At 37.7% G+C, this 25503-nt stretch overlaps 1 protein-coding gene across 10 annotated transcripts in view; it reads right to left on the reverse strand.

The window, feature by feature from the left end:
* SFXN3 (sideroflexin 3) overlaps positions 1–25503 on the reverse strand; it is a 36308-nt gene extending 10805 nt beyond the window's left edge. For 2 of the 10 annotated variants that reach the window (XR_014026639.1, XR_014026641.1), the window contains exons 1-13: positions 25340–25503; positions 22620–22784; positions 21806–21976; positions 20477–20575; positions 19182–19257; positions 16207–16292; positions 15153–15280; positions 14165–14214; positions 12412–12461; positions 11633–11680; positions 10701–10770; positions 9093–9182; positions 5350–5403 (exon numbers count right to left, since the gene is read on the reverse strand). Coding sequence is in view for 4 of the 10 variants with exons in the window: in XM_081329373.1 (XP_081185499.1) it covers positions 10674–10770; positions 11633–11680; positions 12412–12461; positions 14165–14214; positions 15153–15280; positions 16207–16292; positions 19182–19257; positions 20477–20575; positions 21806–21976; positions 22620–22784; positions 25340–25488 (1119 nt within the window). In the remaining 6 variants the exon portion in view is untranslated. Of the gene's footprint in view, positions 1–2529; positions 2741–2898; positions 3584–5349; positions 5404–8713; positions 9183–10123; positions 10771–11632; positions 11681–12411; positions 12462–14164; positions 14215–15152; positions 15281–16206; positions 16293–19181; positions 19258–20476; positions 20576–21805; positions 21977–22619; positions 24959–25339 lie in introns of those variants that run through there. The other 8 variants (XR_014026642.1, XR_014026643.1, XR_014026644.1 and 5 more) reach the window with 8 other exon arrangements.

Genomic DNA, 25503 nt, shown 5'->3' on the forward strand with positions numbered 1-25503 from the left:
TTGAAATATTTTGCTACTCTTCACTGGATGCTGAATGATCATCTATCAAGGATATGGTAATTCATCTTTCATAGCAAATAGATATTGAGCAAGGGTTAGAATCAATAACCTTCAGCTTGCTTTCCAATTCTACATTATTCTTTTGCTAATACGATTAGAGTTTCCTAAGAAGTGCATGCCCACAAATAAACATATGGAGTTTGAGAAAATAAAATGTTTATCACAAGAAGTAATGTAGTCAAAGTATTGCATTTGATATGGAGCAGTGGGAAATCAAGGAAAGAGCTCTCCTCCTGCACTAGCATTAATATTTGGTTACTCATGAGATCAGTATTACTACTACAATGTCAACAGGGAATTAAAGTTGCACCTATCATACACAATAATAACTGCAGCATCACTTATCTCTCAAACCATAATTATCATCTTAAGTACTAGTTGGATACAATGTCTGATGTAAACAGTGATGACACAAACTTTTCCTATGTTTCATTCATTTTCAAATGCATCTTTTTAAAGGTTTAGATTTGAAAGTTGTCTTCCTACTGAATATACTCATGCCCTAGAATGCTGCCTAGAAGGATGTGGTTCTAAAAACAACTGAGCTAGTTCTTTTCATAATTCCCTAAACAGGGAGAAGTACTTGTTGGATTAGAGCAGTGTTTCTCAAACTTGCCAACTTTACGATGTATGGGTTTCAAATCTTAGAATTATGGGAGTTGAAGTCCACATATGTTAAAGTTGCTGAGATTGAGAAACACTGAATTAGAGAAATGGGATTATATGGCCAGCCCCACCTAAAATATGAATTGACAGCAGTGCATGAAATAAATTAATTTCAGGCTTTGGTTTAATGTCCAAATTGCCTTCAACTTACCTAGAATACAAAAAGGTATGCCCACTGCCAATCACTAAGGCAGATTAAAAAGCAATACCAGTTCCTAATTTCTATTTAAAGTACTAATAACCCAGCAGGCAGGGATAGGACAATTTACTATTTTCCCATGACAATCTTATCCTAAACTATATACACCCCATGCACTCACAGGAGACTGGCCATTATCAGGCGTCGTTAAAGAGCAATTAGATGGAAATTAAGCTGAGAACAAGTATTGATTAGCTCATTAAGTATGGGGAGCCGACTCTGTCGATAGGAATTACCAGCCCTAACCCCATTATCTGCAAGGTTAAAGTCTGCGGTTGGGGGCTCCTCATTAAATATCTTCAAGATTAATCGATTCCTGCTCCGCCCCTGCCTTGCCCATGGCTCCTTCTATAATTGCTCAGAAATGTTGCAATGGCTCCCTGTTCTCTTCCTATTGGGTAGTTAAACCAGTACTGAACTCAGCAAGAAACTAGAAGCATCACTGCTACAAGAAGAAATTCTGTAAGCTGCCACTGGGGATGTTTTCAGCTAGCCTGGATTCGGACTGAGCCCTGATTTGAAATTACATGGGAGGACAAATGCCCTAATATTCCAGCACTGCGAACTGACCAAATTAACTATCTATTTTCAATCTAATCTATAAATTTGGCGTACATCTTACGATGGCAAATACGGTTCTGCTCCTATTTTATCTGAGTAAAAAAAAACTTTTATTTTTGCTGTTATTGCATTTCAGCAGTTCCCAAGCTTTTCTATACCCCGCATCCCTAGAATGCTTCTGATATATTCTCGCACCCCCTGGAATATCATCTTGCGCCCCACGGTTATGAATCTCTGTTGTATTTTATGTATTTTATATATTGTACAAAAATTACATTCAATAATAAATATACTAGCTCCAATATTGTTTCAGAGGTGCATGTGTAAACTTTGTACAGTTTCCTGCATTAGATAACAACATAAAGCAATCTCTTGCAGACTGATGGCCTTCCAATATTTCAATCTACTTTGAAAATGGGCAATTTTCTTAATGCCAGTTTTTGAGAGGTGGGGGTGTTCAAGGTAAACTTTTTGCCTCCCAGGGCTGGAAAAGGAAAAAAGTAATAAAGTCACGATGTCCCTGGAGTGCCTGGAGCCAAATCCTGAGGCCCTTGGGGCTTAAGGAGCAAAAGGTACTTTCAAACATGGCAAAACCATGGAAATCACCTCATTTGATGTCAAAAGGAGGTTTTAACATTTAAATGAATGCTTTAAACATGAAGCTCCCCTAAAACAGGAAAAGGCCCTGTGGGACTGGAGGATGCTTTTTGAGAATTACCATTAAGAACATTTCCGCAAAGCTACCGAAAAACACAAAAGGGCAACTATTTCACGTGCAGCCCAGGGAGACTACCTGCCCATGAGCTGTCTACCCTTGTCTACCTCTACAGGACCCATTTCAAATCACCACAGATGGAGGGAACTGACCGGGGAAAGTTTATGTGAATGTTGTCATAAAAAGCCCTGAGGATGCTGCCCTCTGGCTTATTCTTTAGTAATTATTTCATACAAATTTGTACCATTTTAAATCGTTCCATTTGCTTGTTGTTGCTGTTGTTTTATTTCCCTCTTTTTGTAAAACTTTCCTGTGGGACAGAGGATGCATACGTGGTGATGATTTAAGATAAACCACTGATCAAAAGTTCCACCTTATATGAGCATCTTAGTAGGACTTTTTCTACAGTAAGTAGGAATTTCTGAAGATCATTCTTCATCAACTCTACTTTCTGTTGCATTGAGTCCAGCTCTAGAGATTCAGAAACATCTATTGCAATATTGATGGCACAAATGCTTTAGGTCGAAGGATCCCAAGTGCTGAGACAAAATAAAGGAGTTTGAATTAGGGTTAGGATTGAGGTTCAGGACAAAAATTACATTTGATTTCCATTTACATACAATTAATATCTATGTAAACTAATTATCACATTGTAAGCCATCCAGAGTCAATATATCTGTGAGACGGGTGGCATAGATACAAATAAATAAAATGAAATTTATTTATCAAATGTATATCTTGCCACAATAAAACCCAAATTATATAACAGATGTTTTAAAACTTTTAAAAACCACACTAATTTCCAGAAAACGGGCAACAACCAGCTGCCTCTCCGAAGACATTTAAAACAGTTGGACCAACTCTGCTGGGAAGTAGTTCTGCAGATAACCTGACACCAAATCTGGTGAAACGTAATTATCTCTTGTTTATTTTTCAATGATTACTCAGCATCCACTTGTGGAGATGCTCTGAAGATTACATCCAGAGCTCAGAGTCGCTGCAGGGCAAGTTCTTGCAGAAGAGTAGAGTAGAGTAGTAGTATATCTACTACTATCTACAATGGTGTCAAAGTATATCATTATTATTCCTCTGTCACACTGCAGTCTTTCCCAAGATGAAAGATTGGTAGGGTATCCATTGTCTATCTATCTTGCTGTTCAAATAAGTCTCCACACATCTCCAGAGAATCTGTTTTCTTCCTGGTTCTATTTTTTATCCTCAACATTCATCTCCCATAAATTGGCAACTGCTTTGGCCTTTACCAAATGGATTCTAGCTTGTTGAATTGGCATCCTCTGCCTGTCTTGGAAGCAGCAGGTCTCTATGCCAACCATAGCTCTGCCAGTTGCAAGTTGCCTTTCCCAGTCTTCATTTATCCTGTCCTGAAACAATGCAACCATTAATCTTGGTTCACATTTTCCAAAATACTAATTGAGAAGTAAGAGAGCAAACAATCCAGCCCTAAAGGTAAAACTGTACTCCACTTAATGGCCTGCTTCATCATAACCAAGCACGGGGATCCCTCAGAGAGGCAAAGAGAAAAGGTAATAGATGACAGCAGGTAAGAACAAGAACCCACTAATGAGGCTAGAAAGAGGGAAAGAAAAAATGGTTATACATGTATTGGGGCCGGGGGGGGGGGGGGGCAGGCAAGCCACCATGGATGAAGTTAGATGAGTTGTACACAAAAAGAAATGTGTGTGTGTGTGTGTGTCCTAGAGCTTATAAACATTTCTCTCCAAAACAAAGAAATGCTTTGAGGCTTTTGTTTTCATTGCCATGTATTTGTGAGCCAGGAAAGTCTGCAGAGTAATAAATACATAAACTTTGAGGTTTAAGGAATACTGTCTTCAAATGTCTTATCTTACTATGAAAAGATGTGTGCCTGCATTGTCTCATCTAATTTTATCCCTGGTGATCTGAATAAGAGACAAAATGGGTGGTGCCTATTTTTCTTCCTGCATGACCTCGTGGGTTGGCTTAAGTTGACATTGACAAACCATATTGGGTTGTCTAATTCTCTGCCTGTTTTTACTCTTTTCACTCTGCATCTCTCTCTCTCTGCAATGATGTAATATTAAATAAGTGAAAATTTTCCCTTATTCAAACTTTCTATTCTACCTTTATGTAACCATTTAAATCAAGAAAAGTGCTGCTATTCAAGTTCTTTCCAGAAAAAAAGGATGTCTTTTCCCCATTTCTTAGTGGAATTATCTTGATGGCGGCAAAGGAAATCCATTATATATTTCCCCAGGGGACGTATATATCTGATATGTCCCAGGATTCTGTTCCCACATTATTTATTACTAGGGCTGACTAAGATTCAAATTGGCATTTGAAATGGATGCCAAAGCTGAATCCCAGTGAGCCCTGGCAGTAATTAAGTCTATCCATATGTAACATTCACAGCTACTGTTTTCTTGCTTGGAAATTATGCCAGTATGGTCAGCCCAGCCCAACTTATCAGAGTGTTAAAGTTCAGTTCTCTCTCTACATATAATTATACATAATTATATAAAAGTTGTTTTAAAAGGGAAAATAAAAACTAGTACAAACTATCTTACAAAGTAAGAAAAGAAAAAATCGAAGAGAAACTAAAAGTGCAAGAAAGAAAAAAGTAAAATAGAAAAGAATCAAGATACAAAGAAATAGCTTCCAATTTTCTTTACAGCAGCTATAAGTACAATTATAAATTAACTTCTGTATGGTTACAGCATAACTCTCTTATTTCTATAATCTATCCTGTTTAATCAAAACCATAAATCATGAATTCATTTTTTTTCTGTTTTAGGTTAGTAAAGTGTTTCCAGTCAGCAATAAATGTAGATATTGTCTTTTCCCTAATCTAACAAGTAAATTTGGCCATCTCAGCAAATTCCATCATTTTCACCAACCATTCCTCCATTATGGGCATTGCTAAATCTTTCCATCTTTGTGCATAGAATAATTTTGTTGCAGTTATCATATAAAAAACAAAGTTCCATAACTTTTCTCAAACTATCTGTCCATCAATCCGCAAAAAAAACAACCCTCCTCTGGTCTCAATTTAGAATTTTAACAATCTAATACATACCATCTGCTCTGACTTATTGGTGAAAAGATTGATCTCTTTCACTTAATAATATACAATATTTTATATTGTACTCACTTTAAGTTTAAAGTAGTTACTTTAAAGCTAGAATAATTGCCATCGTCAGGAATTCTGTTTAAAAAGAGAAATGGAAAAAGATGTTTACAATTCTCTTTTCTAGGCTGAGCATGTCCAATTTTATTTTATTTTTAGTTGTGGACTTGACTCCTTTTGTCATTGTACTTGAGCCAAGCAGAGTTGCAGGTTAGACAGTTAGGCAGAAAAGAACTTTGGGAATCTCATAAACCAGATGCCTTGAGAATCTCCAAAACAGACACAACTAGGTGCACATTGCATTAAGCCATGATGCGGCTTGTTTGGGCCAATTTTATTGGAGTGTCAATCAATTTCATTATGTTTTATAAGCTATCATGAATAGTGTAGTGTAATGTTTGAATCCCATAAATAGTGATTTGTCAACAAATCATGGTTTAAGATGATCAATGATGTAACAAATGTAGCTATTGAAACCCACATCTCTTTTTAAGTCCCATTGCTTAAAAATAATGTGCAATATTGAATGGAGGCTTATTCAACTTCAGAATGAAACAAGCAACCTGAACAAGCGATCTCATTTATTCCTGAGAAAATGGAAAGGGGTGTAAATATTTTATCAGATATCTCATATGAGTAGCAATGCATTGTGCAGTAATGTTGTTATACTGGATATGAAACAAAGCTTTACATATGATTACTTATTGTTATTAATGCACTACCTACAACTTAACTTGTAATGCATTTTTTTCTGCTTTGTAACTGTGCAGGCATTGGATTTCTATTTAAAAAGCATACAAGCAACTTCACAAACAGGTTTGGAATTTGCTTGTTTTCTGAATTCATGAAGGTTATTTGCTGATCTTTAGTACAATGTTGTGGGAGATCAAAGCTGAACATCAAACAGCATGAGACAATCTCTAAAAATATGCCTATTACAAGGGACACTATAACACAACACAAAGGGCAGCTTTGAAAAGAGGCATGCATTCCTTCAATCACAGGTGTCTCCATACTGAAATCAAGGAAAAGTTGGTAAATGGGTGATGGAGAAAGCAAAGCCTCTAGTAGAGATGGGCTGATTTTTGACAGTCACAGAGAAGTGGGTAAAATAAAAGTCATATGTGGAAGAGAAGGGAGGGTATGTGGAAGCCAGATGGACAGAGAAGGCAGAAAAAATAGGAGGCAGCTGGCCAGTGCAGAGAGACAAAGAAATAGTCGAACATAAGAGATTCTTGGATTCTCGTCTATGGACTGGTTACTTTAAATATTTTGAAAACAGCAATTTTCTTACCTCTGTAATTCTTGACTGTTTCCATCTAGTCTCTTTTCTAAATTCTCTCCTGTATGAGATTCCGTTAATTTCTCTGGACTAGTAGATTCTTGGTGTTGAGTGACTTAGATATTCATTGGTCACACCAAAATAATTTACTCATAATAACAATGAGTCAAATTAGTTAGTTCTCTTTAAACAACAACTAAGTACAAAAACTTTGCAGAGTTATAAAAAATTGCAGAGTTGTACAATTTCCAATTATAATCTAGTTCAGTTTCAACAGTTTATCAATTTATCAAGAGTTTGTGATTTTAATACAATATACTTAACAACAACAACAAAGGAAGGGGCTGGGATTTCTTTCAAGATTTTTTTTAACCAGTGTTTTCTTTGACAAGGATGCCATCAAGTAACGAAGAGGATTAAGGGAGTTACTGAATATTTTCAATAATTATTAATGCACAAATTCTGCCATAATACAGTCTAGACATTTTTCATATGCTGAAATGGACTTTGCCACCTCTAATCTTTAAAATCTGAGCTATGTGTTTGATTTAGGAGGAAAACAATAATTTGATTCAGTGTTATTGTGAGTTAACTACTTTGGTGTGACCAACGAATACCTAAGTCACTCAACACCTAGGATCTACTAGTTCAGAGAAATTAATGAAATCAGGAGAGAATTTAGAAAAGAGAATAGATGGAAACAGCCAAGAATTACAGAGGTAAGAAAGACTGTTATTTTCACATATTTCTTTAAGGCAACCAGTCAGGTTTTCATTTGAAACCTTTTTCTCTATCCAAGGTACATAGATAACTTTCTTCTTAACCATCTGAATATTTTTTATGGCTTCCATGTAGGCTGGAATGCAATCCTTTTCCTACACATCAATGTAAATAATCCACCCTATATTCTTCCAACAAATATATCTCCACATTCAACAACATCCTTTGTAAAGGAAGGAAGGTAGTCTCCTTTCATTCAGCTATATTCAAAACTAACTGTATTCTCTTTTAATCCTGTTCTTTCAAGCATAATAAAACAGATAATAAAAATGTAATTCATTTTTCTAGAGGATTCCATCTCACAGCAGATTGGCAACCTATTAAAAAATTGTCTTCATTTTTTTTGGCAAGAGACTTGTACCTTTTCATCTTTAATTTATGAGTGCAACATTATAAGTGACATGTCTTATTGCACCAGACTCCTACATTATTTATCAGCCATTGATTGAGAGCTCATGCCCACAACCCTCCATGCAATATGCTCATCTAGAGGACAGAAACCTTCAGTGGCCAGCAGCTGGGGATATGCACAAGCAGGAAGCATCTGCTCCTCTTCCCCAGCTTTGGGTTCAGTTCTTTTCTCAGGCATGGTATGTCAATTTATGGGATGACTGTGTCGTAGACGGGAAGTTTTTTGGTGGACATTAAGGGTTTGTCAGAAATTTCAAGTCCCCAGTTCAATGGCAAGAATTGTTTTTTTGGAGATGATGAAAATTCAGTCAGGTCCAATGGCCAGGTTTGTTGGGGTGATGGAGAACGTGGTGTTATAATCTGGAAGATACACAGTTGAAAAAGACTGCTGATCTCTTACATTGTGGGTTGGACATTGTGGTGGAGCAGTGGGCTAATGCCTCCTTAAGTAACACCAGCTGCCTGCAATTAGTGCAGGTTCGCATCCCACCAGGCTCAAGGTTGGCTCAGCCTTGCATCCTTCCGAGGTAGGTAAAATGAGGACCCAGATTGTTGGGGGCAATTAAGCTGACTTTGTAATAATGCCACTTGGGGTGTGTATGAAAGCCCTAATAAGCAGGCATATACATAGAATGAAAGATACTGCTAAGCTTGTAAGCCGCCCTGAGTCTTCAGAGAAGGGCGGGATATAAATGGAATTAAAATAAAAATAAATAAATAAATCCTAGGGAGGTTGGAACGTTAGCCTTTAGATTAATCCTGAAGAGACTTAAGTGACTTAAACCAGGAGAGGAGAAGACAGAGAGGAGTTTTGTTCAACCCCTTTCCTTAAAAAGTAAACAGAGCTTATAGTTCATTAAGTGGAAACAGGAACCATATGTGCATGTGTTCTATCACTCCAAGACAGCAACAGTGTTGTATTCAAGAGACAGAAATTATATTCTTTATTTGGAAAGCTGCACAACAGTCATGATGATATGGAATACATAATGGATTGCTGCACACAAATAATTTTTAGTTTGATAAAACTCCACCACAACCTAGCATATAAAAAAAACCACACTGATATAAAAATTCAAAAAGGTATTGTAATATTATAAGATTACATACCAGAGAATCTAAACAAGAGGTTTCATTAAGAGTAAACATAAAAAAGCACATAGCAACCTCTGACTGAACTTCTGAGCCTCCAACATTAGTGACATTTATAAGGAACCAAAGGTAGGCAATTTTACTCAGATTAAAATAAGTGATTTGCTATAGAGATGAACAGAAAAGTGGATTAAGTACTGACCTGCAACATCTTTTGGAAAGGCAGTTCTGGCATCATTTTCAGTGAAGCTTCTTATGCATTGTGGTGCCTAAATTAAGTTCTTTGGTCCTTCTAGTGAAGGGCAAAAATAACTTTTGATTAAAACTGCAAATAATATTTGATACCAGATTTATACAGCATACCATCAAAGGACTGTCCACTATTATCACCTTTGAGTATTTTCTCTAGAAATACCTCTGTAAAGATAATTCTGACATTTCAGCCACCCATTTTGCATAGGTTTTTCAAAATATTTAAGAGGTGCTATGTGATATCTTCACCCAAAGTTTCTTCTAGGATGTGGATATGCTGATTTAGTGCATTTGATCTCTGTGTGCAAATTGACTGATCCTTGCATTGATCTGTTGTGTCTAGATGGCACACAGAAGGAGGTGCCATAATTGGCCATGGAAATGCTTGCATTCGGCCATTCATATGTTCTGCGAAGACATGATTAAAGCCATAATTCCAGGATCACTGAATCAGTTCAAGCACAGGTATGCCTGCATTCTATGAATAATAGTTACACATTGCATTATGGACCAAAGATTGTTATTTCTCTTCTTAAAGTAATCCAAACAAATATTCCTATGAGTAAGAAGATTTGTGCTCTAAAATGGGCATTATGAAGATGCATGAAGAAAAAATAAGTAATGTCATTCTTATTTTGGGAAAGATTACCATCATGTAAGGTAGTCCTCAATTTACTAAACAAACATTCATTTGGTGACTATGGTAAAAAAGAATATTACCATGAAACCCCAGTATTTTCTCACACTCATAGTTCACTAATGATGATATCTACCTCATGGGGTTTTTAACAGTAGGGCTGCATATATTGCTATCTTTGTAACTGAATGCTTCATTGGTTGCAAAAATGTTTTAAAAAGCAAGAGGATGCAGAGATGGTTATTTATGCAGTCATTTTTGATTATAAGAACAGATGGTTTGGAGCAAAGCCTTTTTACAATCCCAGGAATCTAATCAGCTCAAAAACATGTGCAAGTCCTTCATGAAACCATGATGTTTTTATTAGGTGCTGAGTAAGAAAGACTTCAGTTGAAACAAAGGGCAAATTGCTTTTCCATTGAACCTGATTCCTGTAAAATTTAAAAGTATTCAGTAGAGCTCGTCTCCTGAGAATGAACTTGGTTTCATGATTCTTAAATATTACTTCACAGGGATTACATGTGTAGAACAAACATTCTTTCTTTCACATACAACACCCTACACATTACAGCAGAATTATGCATAATAGAAGAATTGGGTAAAAACTGTCAGCAGCTCTGGTGCTGTCATCAAGCTGAGTCAAGTCAAGACCGGAATGATTCTGTTTTGATCACAGCAAAAGTACACTGCCAGATTATAATCTGTTCCTGAATGCAGAAAGGGTATATCACACACATAGGACTGCCAAGATTTGGCAGCCAATAAGAGAGCAGCATATACAGTAAAAGAGATTATATTATTACAAAATGTAACTTTCTCCTTTAGTGTGCTTGTTCACTGGTTCATCATTGACTTCTTTCAGATGCATACCAGTTTAATATCTGGTATCATTTCTTAAAGTCCCTTATTAAAATAGATAACCTCAATATCCGAGTTCTTCTCTCTGATTAAATTCTGGACACCTGGTTCCAGGCGATTCACCCGCATTGAACTGCAAAAGGAAATAATATACATATTATTTGAAAGTACATCTGCTATGGACACCAATAACTTAAAGAATTAGGGTTACTGATGCCTGTTTTGGAAAATTAGGGTTCTACAGACTTTGACAGACTTTATTTAATATGTATTCTGGAGATGTTGTATTACAGGTCCTATAACCTGCATAGCCCTCTTAAAGACACAAAGATGGAAAAGCTGGTTGAGCTATATATTCAACATTGTGGCCTTGGGAAAGAAATCATTATTTCTGTAAGATGGCAAATAAATTCAAAGTGCCCTTCATTATTCATTTGACTGCATTATTTCAAATATTATTCAATATTCAGTTTTTTAGTTCATAAACCAGATGTTCTGACCACAATGCAAGAGACAAAATGGGCAGGTTAAATACAACACTTTATGAACTCTACGCTTCTATGACCACCCCATAGAAATGTGAAATTCAATATTCAGTATGGAATTGTCCATTAGAATGTGTAAATGTCTATTTAAAAAAAGTTCTTAAAGAAGGTAACTCTGAACATATGTTGGCTTGAAAGTATGAAATGTCAAGAACCAAAGGTTGCCATTGGGGAGAAAATGTGCTTATTGCCTTCAACCTTTTCTAATTGATACTGGCTGTTCTTGTCCCTCACTGCTTAGCAGATCCTTCCAGCCCGAAATATCAAAAAATGCATCTGGGATCTTCTCAATGCAAAGTTCTATTGCTGGGCTTTATATCCCAAATTCTTTGGCACAATATTTGGGGAAATGCTCTAGAATACACTTTCCTGAAAAATATTGAGGAAACAAATACTGTACGTAACTGAAAGCAACAGTAACATGCAAGAATATGCAAGAGTATTTCTTACCTCTTTTGTGGGAAGAATGCACAGCAAAGAGGTGTGGCAAACACTAAACTACAGGAAGAAAGACAAGAAAGGAAGAAATACTGTTGGTTGCCATTTTGTCATTGTGTACTTGACTCATGAGGGGAAAAAACTATCATGCTCACCAGCTACTTGAGTATCAACAACCATAATTGTCTACCACATGTAATGGATTTACATAAAACAATTTTCCAATATCTTATTAGAATGCTGAGGGAAAACAACACACATAACACAATCCTATATTGTAGTTCTCTTGCTTCCCAATCAATGTTTCCCTCTAGTATCCAGTGCCTTTTCAGACTCCAACCAACAACACTGTAACATTCCTCTAATTAGATTTTTAAGAGGAAGGACTGAATGTTAACCCTTGTTCAGCTTCCCTAATTAGTGCATATGATTTGGACTACAGTTCCAACATCCAGCTGCAATGGACAACAGTGCGGAATAAAGTAAATTGTCCAGAATATGGATGGCACCACATTTGGGAAGACTCCAGGTTCATCATCTACTGGTGCTAGAGGATTGCACAAAGTTTTTGGACTGATGGTACAAGTTAGATGCTCAGAACAGGATAAACAAGACCAAAGATCATAGTCTTCCCAAATTTCCACAAACAGATGGGAACTCCCTTGCTAAATATTGGTGTAATTCCTCATTAGTCAACTAGTAAAGTCTCATTTTTCGGTATAGAAAATACAGAAGTCCTGGATATCTGTCCCTGGACAATTCTATTTGCATAGGAGAAAGATGTCACTTACGTCAAGCCCACAAGTCCAATCTGCAGAGGAGCATTCATCCAGGGGTATCGCTGATGTAAATAGAAAAGAAATTGTTTACACGGAATATTCATATTGTTTTCCAAAGCAAAAAATAATTCTTTATTTATAGTTTATATAGGTGAAACGATTTATGGAGCAATCATAGCCATACATTTCTTGAAATGGTGACGGACCTTTTTTTGAGCCTGATGCACAAAATATATAAAGGTAAAGGTAAAATATATAAGCAGAGGCAAAATGTCATGTTGCCTTAACAACACAGTGTCACAATTCAACAGGTGTGTTGAAGTACAGCAAGTACACCTGCCTTTGCCACAGCCATCCTTCTGGAATATCTTCAGTGTTACAAACACGACATTCTTACCTGGAAGTAAGTCATTATACATTTCAGCAAAGCTCTCAGCACTTGGTTTTGGAATAGGTTAATCTCCTGCTATGAATATTTCTATTTTTTAAAACCCAGAAACTGATTTAACATACAGAAAACCTGTATAATTTCCTTAGATGGAAAAAAGGGGGGAGGGCAAAATCAGCAAAACTGCAGACCATCATAATGCAAGTCCCACTTCTTTTGAACATGTGTACAATGATGATGCACATAGAAAGACCCATGAGGGGCTTGAATTACAATGTTCTGTCTGCCATTTCCCATGGAAGCTGCTGTCCTCAGCAATAAACGTTTGGAGAGGGAAAATGAATGATAACACAGACCTTGGAAGGACATCTAAAAGAAGCTGCCAAAACCCTACATTACGGTAACAGCGGTCCTCAATGTGTACCCTTTGTGGACCCCTGGAGTCTCCCAAGACCCTCTCAGGAATCCACAAAATCAAAACTATTCATCTATCAACCTTAAAAATACAATAATACAATACAATACAACAACTAATATAATATTAAAATCCCATCAACAATCATTGCTAAGCACATTGATTTGTGCTTAGATTGTAAGCCGCCCTGAGTCTTCGGAGAAGGGCGGGATATAAATGGGATTAAAAAAAAAATCATGAGAAAAAGTAGTGGCACTTTCACGTAGGACAATTTTAATTTTTACTATGGTAAATAATATAACGTATACAAGCAAAAGCTCTTTTGGGGCCTTCCACATATTTCAAAAGTGGGAAGGAGTTCTGAGAGAAAAAAAAGCTTAATAACACTAGAATATAGAAATCAGAAATATGAGGGGGAAAGTGCTACTGTATATGGTTCCCAGAATTAATATCATAGGACTAAAATGGTAGGACAACTTTAGCAATCTCACTAAAGTATTAATCTCATGATAGTTTTTAATGCCGGGAGCTAAACGTGGCATAGGATAGTTTCTTTTTACGGTAATCTCATATTTGCCATTTGCAAAAAAAGAAGAATCCGTTGCCCTTCAGGTTTCTGGGACCTCTAGCCAGCATAGTTATAAGTTCCAATTATAAAATTGACACTTCTGGGGAGGACCCAACTGGAAAAAGTATAATTTTATACTTTTTATATAATTTTCATGTTCTTCATCCATCCAACCAACCCTGATTCCAACATGACAACTGATGCATCTGAAAACAAAACTAAATTTCCTTTTCCTGTCTCGCAGCTGCCATTTGTGTGGGGTCAGGTTAGGCAAAAATTAGGCTTAAACTTTGCCAACTTCCTTCTTACTCTTGTGCTAGAAAGGAACCTGACAAAAATGGGAACCACATCCTTCTAGGCCTAAAGTCATGGAGGAACGTGAACTTGATCATACCTTCAGAAATGCTCTTTTCTCCAGGGCATTCATGATCACAGGAGGGATGGCTGTGGGGAGGAAGTGGATGAAGAGTCAGACAACATAAAGGTCAGTTAGATGTCTCCCAAGAAAGGGACAGAGAAAACCTGCACACGCTGGATTTGCTGGGATATTTGTTTTCACGATGTACCTTTTCTCCACCTTCAAGTTGCATTCATCTTGGGATCTTTTAGACTACAATCCCATTAGTCTCAGAAATATAGTTAATAATTGAAGATGATACACTAGAGAAGATTATTCCAAGAAGCAGTTATATATACTGAGACTGGAGCTACAATAAATATTTCTTTTTTTTCCTTTTTTTTATTGAAAAGTTTTACAGTACATTTTTGAATACAAAACCCCTCCCCTCCCCCTCCCCTCTCCCCAAACCTCCCCAACTCTCCCCTCCCCTCCCCTCCCCCCTCCCCGACTTCCCAGAGCTAAATACAGGGTATAAAAATACGAACAAACATAATCTAAAATATGCAAACAACAATAAGATATTAAATTCTATCGCACTTTAACTCTTAATAAAATAACTACAAGCTAATTATACATCATATAAATCCGCTACTTATTCAAATGCTAAGTAAAACTTTTTAGTCCCATCTATCCATCTCTTCCACTGCACAGTATATCTCTGTTGCGATTGATCTTTCAAATACGCTGAAATATTTCTTCTTGTATCTCTAGCTCTCCCAAATGCCCCAACTGTGAAGAACAAAGATATTTTCCCAGTAGCATAATTCTTGATATTCTTCTCATCAGAAACAAGTTCTACTGAATTCAGAAGTTTCAGCAACTAAGCAAACAGCTGAAATACAATATTATATTATTGTGGTTTTCAGGCTCTACTTTCAGAGGTTATTTTAATTTTGATTCAAAATTTCTCATTTAAAAAAAGGTGGGTGAAGAGGGAATATTCACTGAAATTCAAATATTTGTCAAGGTAGCCACAACATACCCATTGCAGGTGCAGCCATGCCAATGCGTGAAATCACCACTTGCACAATGGCTTGCTGGGCGGCCTTCTTTGATTCCCCCAGCCGATTCCCTTGTTCATCCATAATGGGGATACCAAACTTTAGCTCCCTATAGAAATAGTTAATAGGGAAACATAAACTGTCTATTCTTCATTCTGTCTTTTCTCTGTATTTCATTACGCTGTTTTTTCCTCATCTGTTGTATAATACTGATGACTATAGCAACCTTAGTCCTCTATATAGGACCCACTTTATCAACAAAAGCTTTTAAGGGTTACAATAGAAGCCAATCACTACAACATGTGCTCCCATCCAATGGGCATTTGCACATTCCCATAATTAAATCTACTATCTATCTAAATGTCTTGATCATATATATGCCCACACCAGGATCCACCTGCAGCACTTTCACAGCCTAGCAATGATCACAGGCTTTACATTGTAAACCTCTTCTCTATTAAATAGAGGAAGTACTTGACTGATTTTTTTAGATGCCCAGATGATTTCATTTTTGTAGAAAACAGCTGAGAAGAACTGATTAGTATACACCTCAGCTGTCCCCAGTGCTAATTTCCAGTGGAATCCCAATGAAGGTGGAAGTGTTTTAAATTTTTGATCTCTGTTTGCTACTGCACCTGTATTTGCAAAGGAATAAATGGGAAGGGAAGAAAGTTGCTGTATGAAGATGAATGGAGGAAAAGATTATTCCTATTTCAGAATCCCAGTTCTTGATTTAAATAACAGTGGAATTTTTTTGCTAACAGCGACCCAGCTTACAATTAATATTAAGATACAAACATTACATACCAATCAATCAAAACTTTATCATGGTCATAGACCAGCATAAACCTTACATGTTATCTTGAAGATCTACTACAGGAATTTGAATATATGTTATTACAGCTATACATACTCCATGCTTTTAGTATTATAAGATAATACTAAAATATGCAACCTATAAGGAATTACCAGGAATTGAACTTCCTGTAGCAGTTCTCCCATTACATTTCCATCCAACAAACCATACCATCTTACCTTTGTCTTGTTAATGGAATATTAATGCAGTTTGCAGCTGCCACGGCTGCAAAAGGTACATAGCGTCCAATGATCGAGGGCAAATGCTATCAAGGAAGGAGGGTTGAAATGAGAGAAGAAAGAGATTTGTGATACAGATTAAATTAATAACATGATGAACAGAATTATATTTTACAACAGGGTCATTGATTCAGTCAGGAACTGTCATTAATTCCTTTGAGAATTCACCATACAGATATAACAAAATTTCAGCCTTTATTTTCCTTCTATATCAGTGTATACTATTTTGTTCATGCATTGGATTATGCAAAGCAACTATCTAGTCCACTAAGCAAATCTTTCAGCCGGGCCTCCAACTGGTGAGATTGCTCAGGCTTAAGCCATACTAACAAACCATACTATCAGCTTGAAAAATAATCTAAAACAATATTTATTTATAATGCACTTTGGAAATTTCTTGACATTTATATAGAATAATGCTGATGAAACACTTTTAGTATGTTTGCATTATTTGTTATTGCAGTATTTTTCTTCTTGTAACTTTAATATCATTTTCTTTTTCCTTTTGCAATTTATATGCCAACCATTTCCTCCATTCGTCTTCACTTTGCATAATTCACCTTTATTTTAATCTCTTTCACTATTAACATAATTGCCTCTGTAGAAGCTTAATTTGGTGGCTTATAGTTATCCTCCTTAGAGATTTTTTAACATTCTTTTTCCTTTTTTATCTATTCAAAATCACTTGTATTTTCTCTTGCTTTTTCTTTTTAAATTCACTATTATGTTGTATAAAATGTCCTCTTACTTGTATTATGTTCTTACTTCTGTGCCTTTATTAAGATTATTCTCAAGAAGTTCTTTTAACTTATATTTGCAATCCTCCATGGCCATTTTCTTTTGTAACAACATCTCATTCAAATCAAATAGAACTGATGAAGAAAACTTTGAAGGTTGATAAAAAATTAAAATATTTGGGTATTTGAATCATATATTATTTCAAATAATTATGTTAAGAGATGGAATAAAATTAAGAGAAGGAAATATTAAGATGAGAGAAATTAAAATTATTAAAACAATAAGAGATGAGATACTGAGAAGAGTTAGAGATGAACCATTACAATATAAAAACAAAGAAATTGTGTTGTTGAAGCAGATCCCTAAGAGAATAAGAGACACCCGAAGTAATACTTTCTTGACTACAAAGTTAATCGCAAAAGGAATACACTTTAGATAGTTAATGCCAAAAGGGATCTTAATCAACTGGAACAAGAATTTTGGTTTTAATAAACAGATGGATCAATGGGAAAATAGGTGGCTAAAAGTCTTGAAATTTATATTATGTTGTGATCTCAAAAATAAAATTTTTATAAAATGATATATTGTTGGCACATTATGCCAAACAAATTATCTAGATTGTATAAAGATATTTCATATGTATGTTGGGAATGTGAACAAGATTAAGGAATATTTTAGCATGCTTGATGGAACGTAAAAAGCTAAGAAATGGATTGAAATGCATACATTGATGCAGAGGATTTTAAACATTAATATTATATTGAAACCAGAACTTTTCCTTTTAGGATTAATTGATAAACAGAAAAAAGACACAGGAGATTATTTTAATAAATGATTATAGCACTGAGGTTACCGTATGCAAAAAATGGAAAGATTTAGTATTATCCAAATTGAGGAATGATTGGTGAAATTGAGAAAATTTGCTAAGAGAAAAATATTAAGGGGTATATGTTGCCAAAGGTTGACTGACGTTGCTTTTTCAGTATATCTAAGCAACTTGTAAAATGCAAGCTGGTACAACTTTGACAAGCTCCTTTTTTACAACCTTCCATGGAACATCTGATTGCAACACTGACAAACTTCTTGAAGGGGAATATACTATCCTCCCACAGGAACAACTTCAGGAAACTTTAAACTGGGTTGGGTACGAGCTGGGGTGAGATGAAATGAACTTTATGAAGACATGGCAGGGGAAAAAAGGCATTGCTGGGTCAGGTTTGTGGCCAGCTGCAAATGGGGAAATGCTCTACACTTGACTGAGATGCAGAATTGAACTGAAAAAAAGATTTGTTTCTTAAAACCTTTGAACTGGAAAAATAATTCTTTAAGAATCTGGCAAAGGAAAGCAGATGAGTATTCTATCCAATTTTCTTAGCGATTTGGGAAGTTACGTTCAGAACTATCTTCCTTTCAGATAAATGAGTTATGCAGCACAAGAATTGTTATATTAGGAACTTCTTAATATTTATATGTATACAAATAGTAAGTAGGATAGTAAGAGTGAAATTGTTAGCCTGGCTTATTAATGTGAAATAAAGATGTCTCCATGAAATCCATAGCTAGCTTATAGGTAAAGGTAAAGGTTCCCCTGCACATGTGTGCTAGTTGTTTCCGACTCTAGGGGCTGGTGCTCATCTCCGTTTCAAAGCCGAAGAGCCAGCGCTTGTCCGAGGATGTCTCCGTGGTCATGTGACCGGCATGACTAGACGCCAAAGGCGCACGGAATGCTGTTACCTTCCCACCATAGTGGTCCCTATTTTTCTACTTGCATTTTTACATGCTTTCGAACTGCTAGGTTGGCAGAAGCTGGGACGAGTAACAGGCGCTCACTCTGTTACGCAGCACTCGGGATTCGACCTGCCAAACTGCAGACCTTCTGATCGACAAGCTCAGCATCCTAACCCACTGAGCCACCGCGTCCCTTTCAGCTAGCTTATACCTAGCTAGCTTTCAGCTAGCTTATACCACTATCCAAATGTCCATGATAAACATAAATCCTCCTGCTCCTGAAAGAGGCAGATCATGTCGTAACCAAGGGAGGAGATAAAAACATCTCTGTAAACAAGGTCGGATTGCTATTTCTCATTTCAGAGATGAGGATTTCTATCTTCAGGAAGTCTTGATCAAGCTGTGTACAGTATTCCTCTGTGAGGCAAGGGAGCCAACGGGTCTCTTACCTTGGTGAGAGATTTGAGTCCTAGAGCTGCCACCACAGCTCCAGTGGTAGCACTGACATAAGCTGTTCCCAACTGTCTGCAAAAGAAATAGACAACTTGGTGACGCTAAGAAACTCTCAGCCCTCTGGTCTAACCTTAACCTTAAGCCCAGTCCCATCCCAGAAATATGGCAGGGCGGGTAGCAATTTTGCGTATTTAAAGCAGCCTCAGAGTATCATAAGGCGCATATGCCTCTCATCAGAGATGGGCAAAATTAAAGTTTTGGATTGTATTTGGGGCTGGTGGAAAATTAACAAGCATGATAGTGCCTTACACCTTGCAGGAGCTTGAGGGACCCTTCTTTTTTTAACCAAGTTGCTTTTTTTTTTCATTTTAGAGGGCTTTAAGGGCAAAACGAATGAACAAGTTTCTTAAAATGTTAACAAAATACAAAAACACCAGACAAAAAAGGCCAGTCCTGCCAATCAGTGGTCGCTGAGAACACAAAAACGAACCTGGGTATACTAGGCCAAACGAGGCTTGCCTCCCTTTATCAAATGGAACCATTCCTGTCCCTCATTCAAGAGCTCCACTGGCTGCCAGATGGCTCCCAAATACAATTCAAGCCGCACGCTGTCACCTTTTAAAGCACTGCATGGCTCAGGGATCTCTGGGACCACCCTGCTAGTAATACCTGCCATGCAATAAGTTCTGGTAAAGTAGGGTGGTCCCTCTGTATCCCCAGACTCGGGGACCATTACTCTCAGGATCATGGAAAAGATTGTCTTCAATTTCTGTCCTCTCCTGTGAAATAAAGAGTTTTCCCGGAAAACCAAGTAGCTCCCACTAGGTTTTAGAAAGATATTAAAACTTGTTAACTCTGGCAATCTTTGTAACTTTGTTATAATTTTGTTTCTTCTAGCACTGGATATATTATCTCTCTCTCTTTGGTTAAGGTACTTATCTATGCTGATACATTTTTTAAATTTTATTATGTTATTCTTATGGTCTTAATCATGTTCATTATGTTGGGCATGTCTGCTGCTCATAATCAGCAACCATTGGAGCAATCTGTAAGCTCAGTAAACAAAAAAAACGAGTAAGCGGTAACATGGCAGTAATACCTTCAGGAGTACAAATCACATTTGGAATTAGAGAACAGAGGTCTCCTGTTTTGCTATCTAGGTAAGCACTGAATCGTGAAAATGGTACTTCCTAGAAATTGCCACAGCCTGTTGCTGGTTTAAGGCCAAGCAACTTAAGACCATTGGTAGAGAAGTTTATATTAATTTCCAGTTATTTTACTGCTTTCTTACTTGACAGTGATAGGTGCATCTCCACTCCGGTTAGTATAATTGACAATGGCATTGAATGACTGGTTCACCCATTGCCAGAAAACCATGGCAGGGGCCGTCCTGTAGGAAAAGAGACAGTCAGGATTCCCAGAAGCTACAAGAAGGCAAGACAGAAAGCTATCAGAGAAACCAAAATGCCAGCTTAACTTCCAGCATCCTAAGAAAACTGTCCTTGTTTATCTTAGTGTACAGTAACACCCATTTGTGCATTTACTTCAAGAGGCCTGGCAGTGGTTTCACTTGATAACAAGTTGCAAACATGTTTAATACATGTCCTTGCAAACGTTTACATTTCTAAATGCCCTTAACTTTATCTGTCCTCACACATACAGAAACATTAACATAACATCTGGCAGTCACATTCTTACAGATACACAAGTAGTTTTATGCACATGGTCTTCAGTGAAGCCACTGAACACTCTCCAGAACATGTGTTGGCATGTATGTATCCCTTTGTCAATTACATGCAATAGTTTGAATATTAAAATGCTGTTGCATTTTATATGTTATGTTATTTCATATGTTATATGTTATTTATATGCATAAAGTATCAAATCTGTATCTATCATGCTCATAGTCTTTGGAACCCTTTAAAGAAGATTCACATCTTATATAGTATGCTGCAGATATATATGCTGAAGAGTGGATACATACTATCACACGCTATTTTAAAAAAGTCCGTATAAAAAGTACACAGTAGGAAAAAATCTATACTAAAATCCGTATAGTCAGTTCAAACTTTCATTTTAAACCATTGGCAAATTGTGAAACTGAACCAAACTGAAGTTGGTAGACATGGCCTTTACTGCCTTTTTCACACTTCCGGCATTAAGCACCCTATTCTCCATTCCTTTCTAGAAATAGAAAGTCAAATATCCAGAAAAAGCTATTAATCCCAAGCATATATCATGCAGGAGAGCAGCATCTTTTTCATTTAAGTCAGACATGTGTGGCAGATAATTTTTCCCACCTATTCTACCGCTTTCTTGCCTTAAGTCACCTCATCTGATATAGTGCTGAAATTTAAGGGAGGAGAGATATCTATATTGTCTATCTTTCCCCCCCCCCTCCTATGACTAATAGCATCTTGAGCAATCCATGGAACAAAAACTTGTATTTGTAGCATATAGTCAGGTCTAAATACTCCCTTAACCCCATTTGTATTTTTCATAAAGTAAAATAGAAGCTGCTCTCTCATTCATTCATCACATATGTCTTTGGTCCTCACTTCATACTTCTCCATATACTATTCCCACACAAGGTGTCAGATCTTAGTCGTTACACACATGCCTGTAGAAGGTGAGCATACATCCCGTGATGGTCATGTTCATAGGCACCTGGGCAGACATACGTCCAATCAGGATCATCTTCTCACCGGTGTCTGGATGGAAGGCAGAGTCATAGATGTATTTTGCCCGCCATAGTTGGTCCTCAGTCAAGCCTGGTTGTACTTTACCCATTCTGGAAAGGTCCACACAAATGAAAGAAAAATGAAGATGGTACATAATGTTGTGGAGGTTTCTGGAGAAAATATTAATGGCAAGAGGAGATAGAGATAGCCTTAGGAACAGGGGAGCTATATTCGTAATTCCCAAAAAAAGGAGTTTCAGAAAAGAAGAGTGAATTAAAGCTCTTTGCTGCTCTCTTCACACAGCTTCACTCTCATCACCCTAAGGTTGTGTTAGGGTATATTTCTTCTTATGTTCCAAATACTAATTGGGGACTGCATATAAAAACGGTGCAATAGTCTTGAGCTAACTAAAAGTCACACCACCAAACTACCACCAGAAGAGTTCAATAAAAAACACAAACAAAACTTTTCCTTGGAACATCAGTGAGAGTCACTTTCCCAGCCCAGCTTCACCTGTATAAATTTTCTTCCCATTGCTTTCACTATTTATCACAGGTACCATACTGAATGTTGCAAGCAGTGAATAATGCTCAGAAGAAAAATGGAAGGCAAGGGAAGGCAAGCATTTACAGTAGATGAGATGAATGGAAAAGGAGGGTCACAATTCTGTTAGGTGTTTTAAGCAACTTGGACCAAGTTATTAGAATTCCCTTTTGTCATTATAACTGCTTCCCATCAATTCTCCAAAAGAACCTGTAATCCTGTATCACTCTTCGGGCATCTTCTAGGGCCTTGCTAGAAAGCAGAAGGTTGCGGGGATCTGTCACTGTGAAGAAATGCTTTGCTCTTCCCGTGAAGGTGCTCTGATCCCATCGTGGCTCATTTACGTTGATGAGCAAAGACAGTTCTGCAGACATTCTGGGCAAGAAGACAAAGAAAGCAAAATAATCATATCATTGCACAATAGATATAGACAGATAAGAGAATGACACAACCTCATTGACACATCTCCATTCAATTTACTTGTATTCTATCTTGTCCCTGGCTAAAATTTGGAACTCAAGAGATTTGAAGATTCTAAAGAAGATACAAAATATCCTATTTCTGCTTTGCTCTTGAGACACTTTCAATTCTGGAAGAAATCAGCCCAAGTATTACTATCCTCTGGCATGGTTCTCACTCCATGCTAAATCAAATTGTGATTTGTGTGGTAGCTCACAAGTTCAGGAATATTTCTGGAGGATCATGCACTCTCTTCGAAGGAGCAGGTGACCATCTGTGGAATTCATCTGTCACCCAGATCCAGGTGATTTCAGTGATCCAGTTTGACTAGGTGCAACTGACTCATTGACTACAATGCCTTTGATGGAGGGGTGAGCTAAACTAAGCTAGTCCATTTCTGGCATATCAGATTACAGTACTGCAATGTGCATGGAACTGCCCTTGAAGGTGGCTTGGAACTCACACCTAGAAACAGGGGTGTCTACAGATTTTATCAGAATGATGAAGCAACATTACCATATTGCACTTTAAGTTCTTCAACTTTGAGATGTGCATGAGATGCCACACGACACACATAGAAAAGCAATGGGACTTGTGTTGCAGCCTCAGGATAGTATGTTAATTTCTCAGATCCCTTTTGCACCTTCTTTCCCATGCAGACACCGTTGGCTAGAGATGATAAAACACTTAAGTAGATCCTAAGAGAACTACCACTGGCTGCTATAAAGGTCTACAATGTTCTTTAAGGGAGCATCTCTGCCAGCATGTACCAACTCAAACATTAATATCTGTGGACGATTGCAGCTCACTCCCTCAGAAGAATGTCCTGGGAAGATTCAGGACAGCACCTGCTCTATTGTGTCATTTCAGTTTTGTAGGTCAGTGTGGGCCAACACTTGCTTCTCGATGCCAAGTGAAGAGCTGGCTTTTTAGTCTCATGGGCTGACAATGAGGCAAAGGTGACATTGTGAGTTAGACATATTTTCTAGGTTCATTTAGCAGGGAGTCTTCACACAAGGGATGAATCCTGTAACTACTGCTGTTTTAATCTTTGATCATTTATTTTTTTATATTTTTTTTATAATTTTATATTGTAACTTGAATACACTTAAAATCCTTAATTTGTTTTTCTCTCTATTTTTTTTCTTTGTTAGTTTGTTTTTTCTTTGTTTTCTTTATTTTGTATTTTAACTTTGGAAATAAAATAAATGGTAAAAAAAACATACCTGAAATCATAAAATACCAAGCAAGCAATACTTTAATAAATAATAAACACGTGTGCCTATAATATGTATGCTTTGAAGGAATACAGGAATATCATATGATCTGTGGTTGCACAAGTGGCATATGATCTCAAGTTGAAGCCTATTTCAATGTCATGCACAGCAATTTTCATCATTTTAATTGTTTTGTTAATAGACATTGGCTGTATATGAGAGTGAAACAAGCACTGAAATTTGAGCACTGAGCACAAAACAGTCCTTAAATTATAGAAGAATCAAAGCTACTCTTAGACATCACCTTTAAACTGCTATAACCCAGTGGGTTGACTAAATGGGAGAAGCAATTCCAAGGTAGGATTTCTGTCAAAAGAGCACCTCTCCCTTTTTCCAACTATTTATTGCAAGCATACAGAAAGCCTCAATTCTATCAAACAGAGGACTTCCTATTCCAATTCACAACCCAGGTTGCAAATTAGCTTTTTAAAAACCATTGCCTCCTACATAATCATTCCATCATTTCAATCAGAAGATGTAGGTAGCCCTTCCACCCAGCCTGCTCCATCTTCACGGGACAGCAAAGTCATCCCCTTGCGGTATCACTCTGAGATGTTGGGGTTCAAGTCCCATTATGGTTGGCCACAGAACCAACAGCCGTGCTGCTGGACAGGTAATTTAGATAAGAGAAAGCAGGTGTGATGGGCGATGCAAGCTGAAATCCCACTAAAGTACGACGGTCGCAAAGCAGCTTAAAGCAAACTGAAGCCAATCCCGCAGCTTCAACCAAACCTTTCAGTTTCGCAAAACTCCCAGCCTTGGTGGTGCGACTACAAAACGGGGAAGCTGCCAACGTTAAAAGAGCAGAAATCCCTGTAGGGTTGAAAAGAAGGAAAGATCCTCGGTTGCGGTGGGGATTAAGACTTCCTGCCGACGCGATCCGTACGCGGGGGCTAATCTGGGATGGACGGATGGATGGCGCCCCATCCTAGATTAGCCCGCGAAGAGCGCTCCCTCCCCACTCCTACGGGACTGGTGGGCGCAGGCGGCCGATCTCCACCCCAAGCCCTGACTCATAGGCACGGGTGGAAATCGAAAGAGACGGCGGACAGCGCCCTGCCTGGAGCGTGAAAGGAGGAAGAGGCTGGATCCGCAAAGGCGCCGGTTTAAGAAAAGGCAGGAGGAGGCAGAGGCCACGGCGAGCGAACGGTGGGATCAGGGAGACGCGGCCACCTTTACGATAAATCGACTCACTTGTTCCGACGAGCGGCGGCTGCAACCCGATCGCGGCGCGGAAAGTGCGGAGCGCTCTCCTCCTCAGACCGGCCCCTCCCTGGCGCTGTCCTGGCTCCGAGCGGAGCAGCCCGGGGCCCAGAGAGCCAATGATCGCCGCCGAAGCCCATCGAAGGGGCAGGGCC

The sequence above is a fragment of the Vipera berus genome (assembly GCF_964194415.1).
Source record: "Vipera berus genome assembly, chromosome: 5".
NCBI classification, from domain to species: domain Eukaryota; kingdom Metazoa; phylum Chordata; class Lepidosauria; order Squamata; family Viperidae; genus Vipera; species Vipera berus.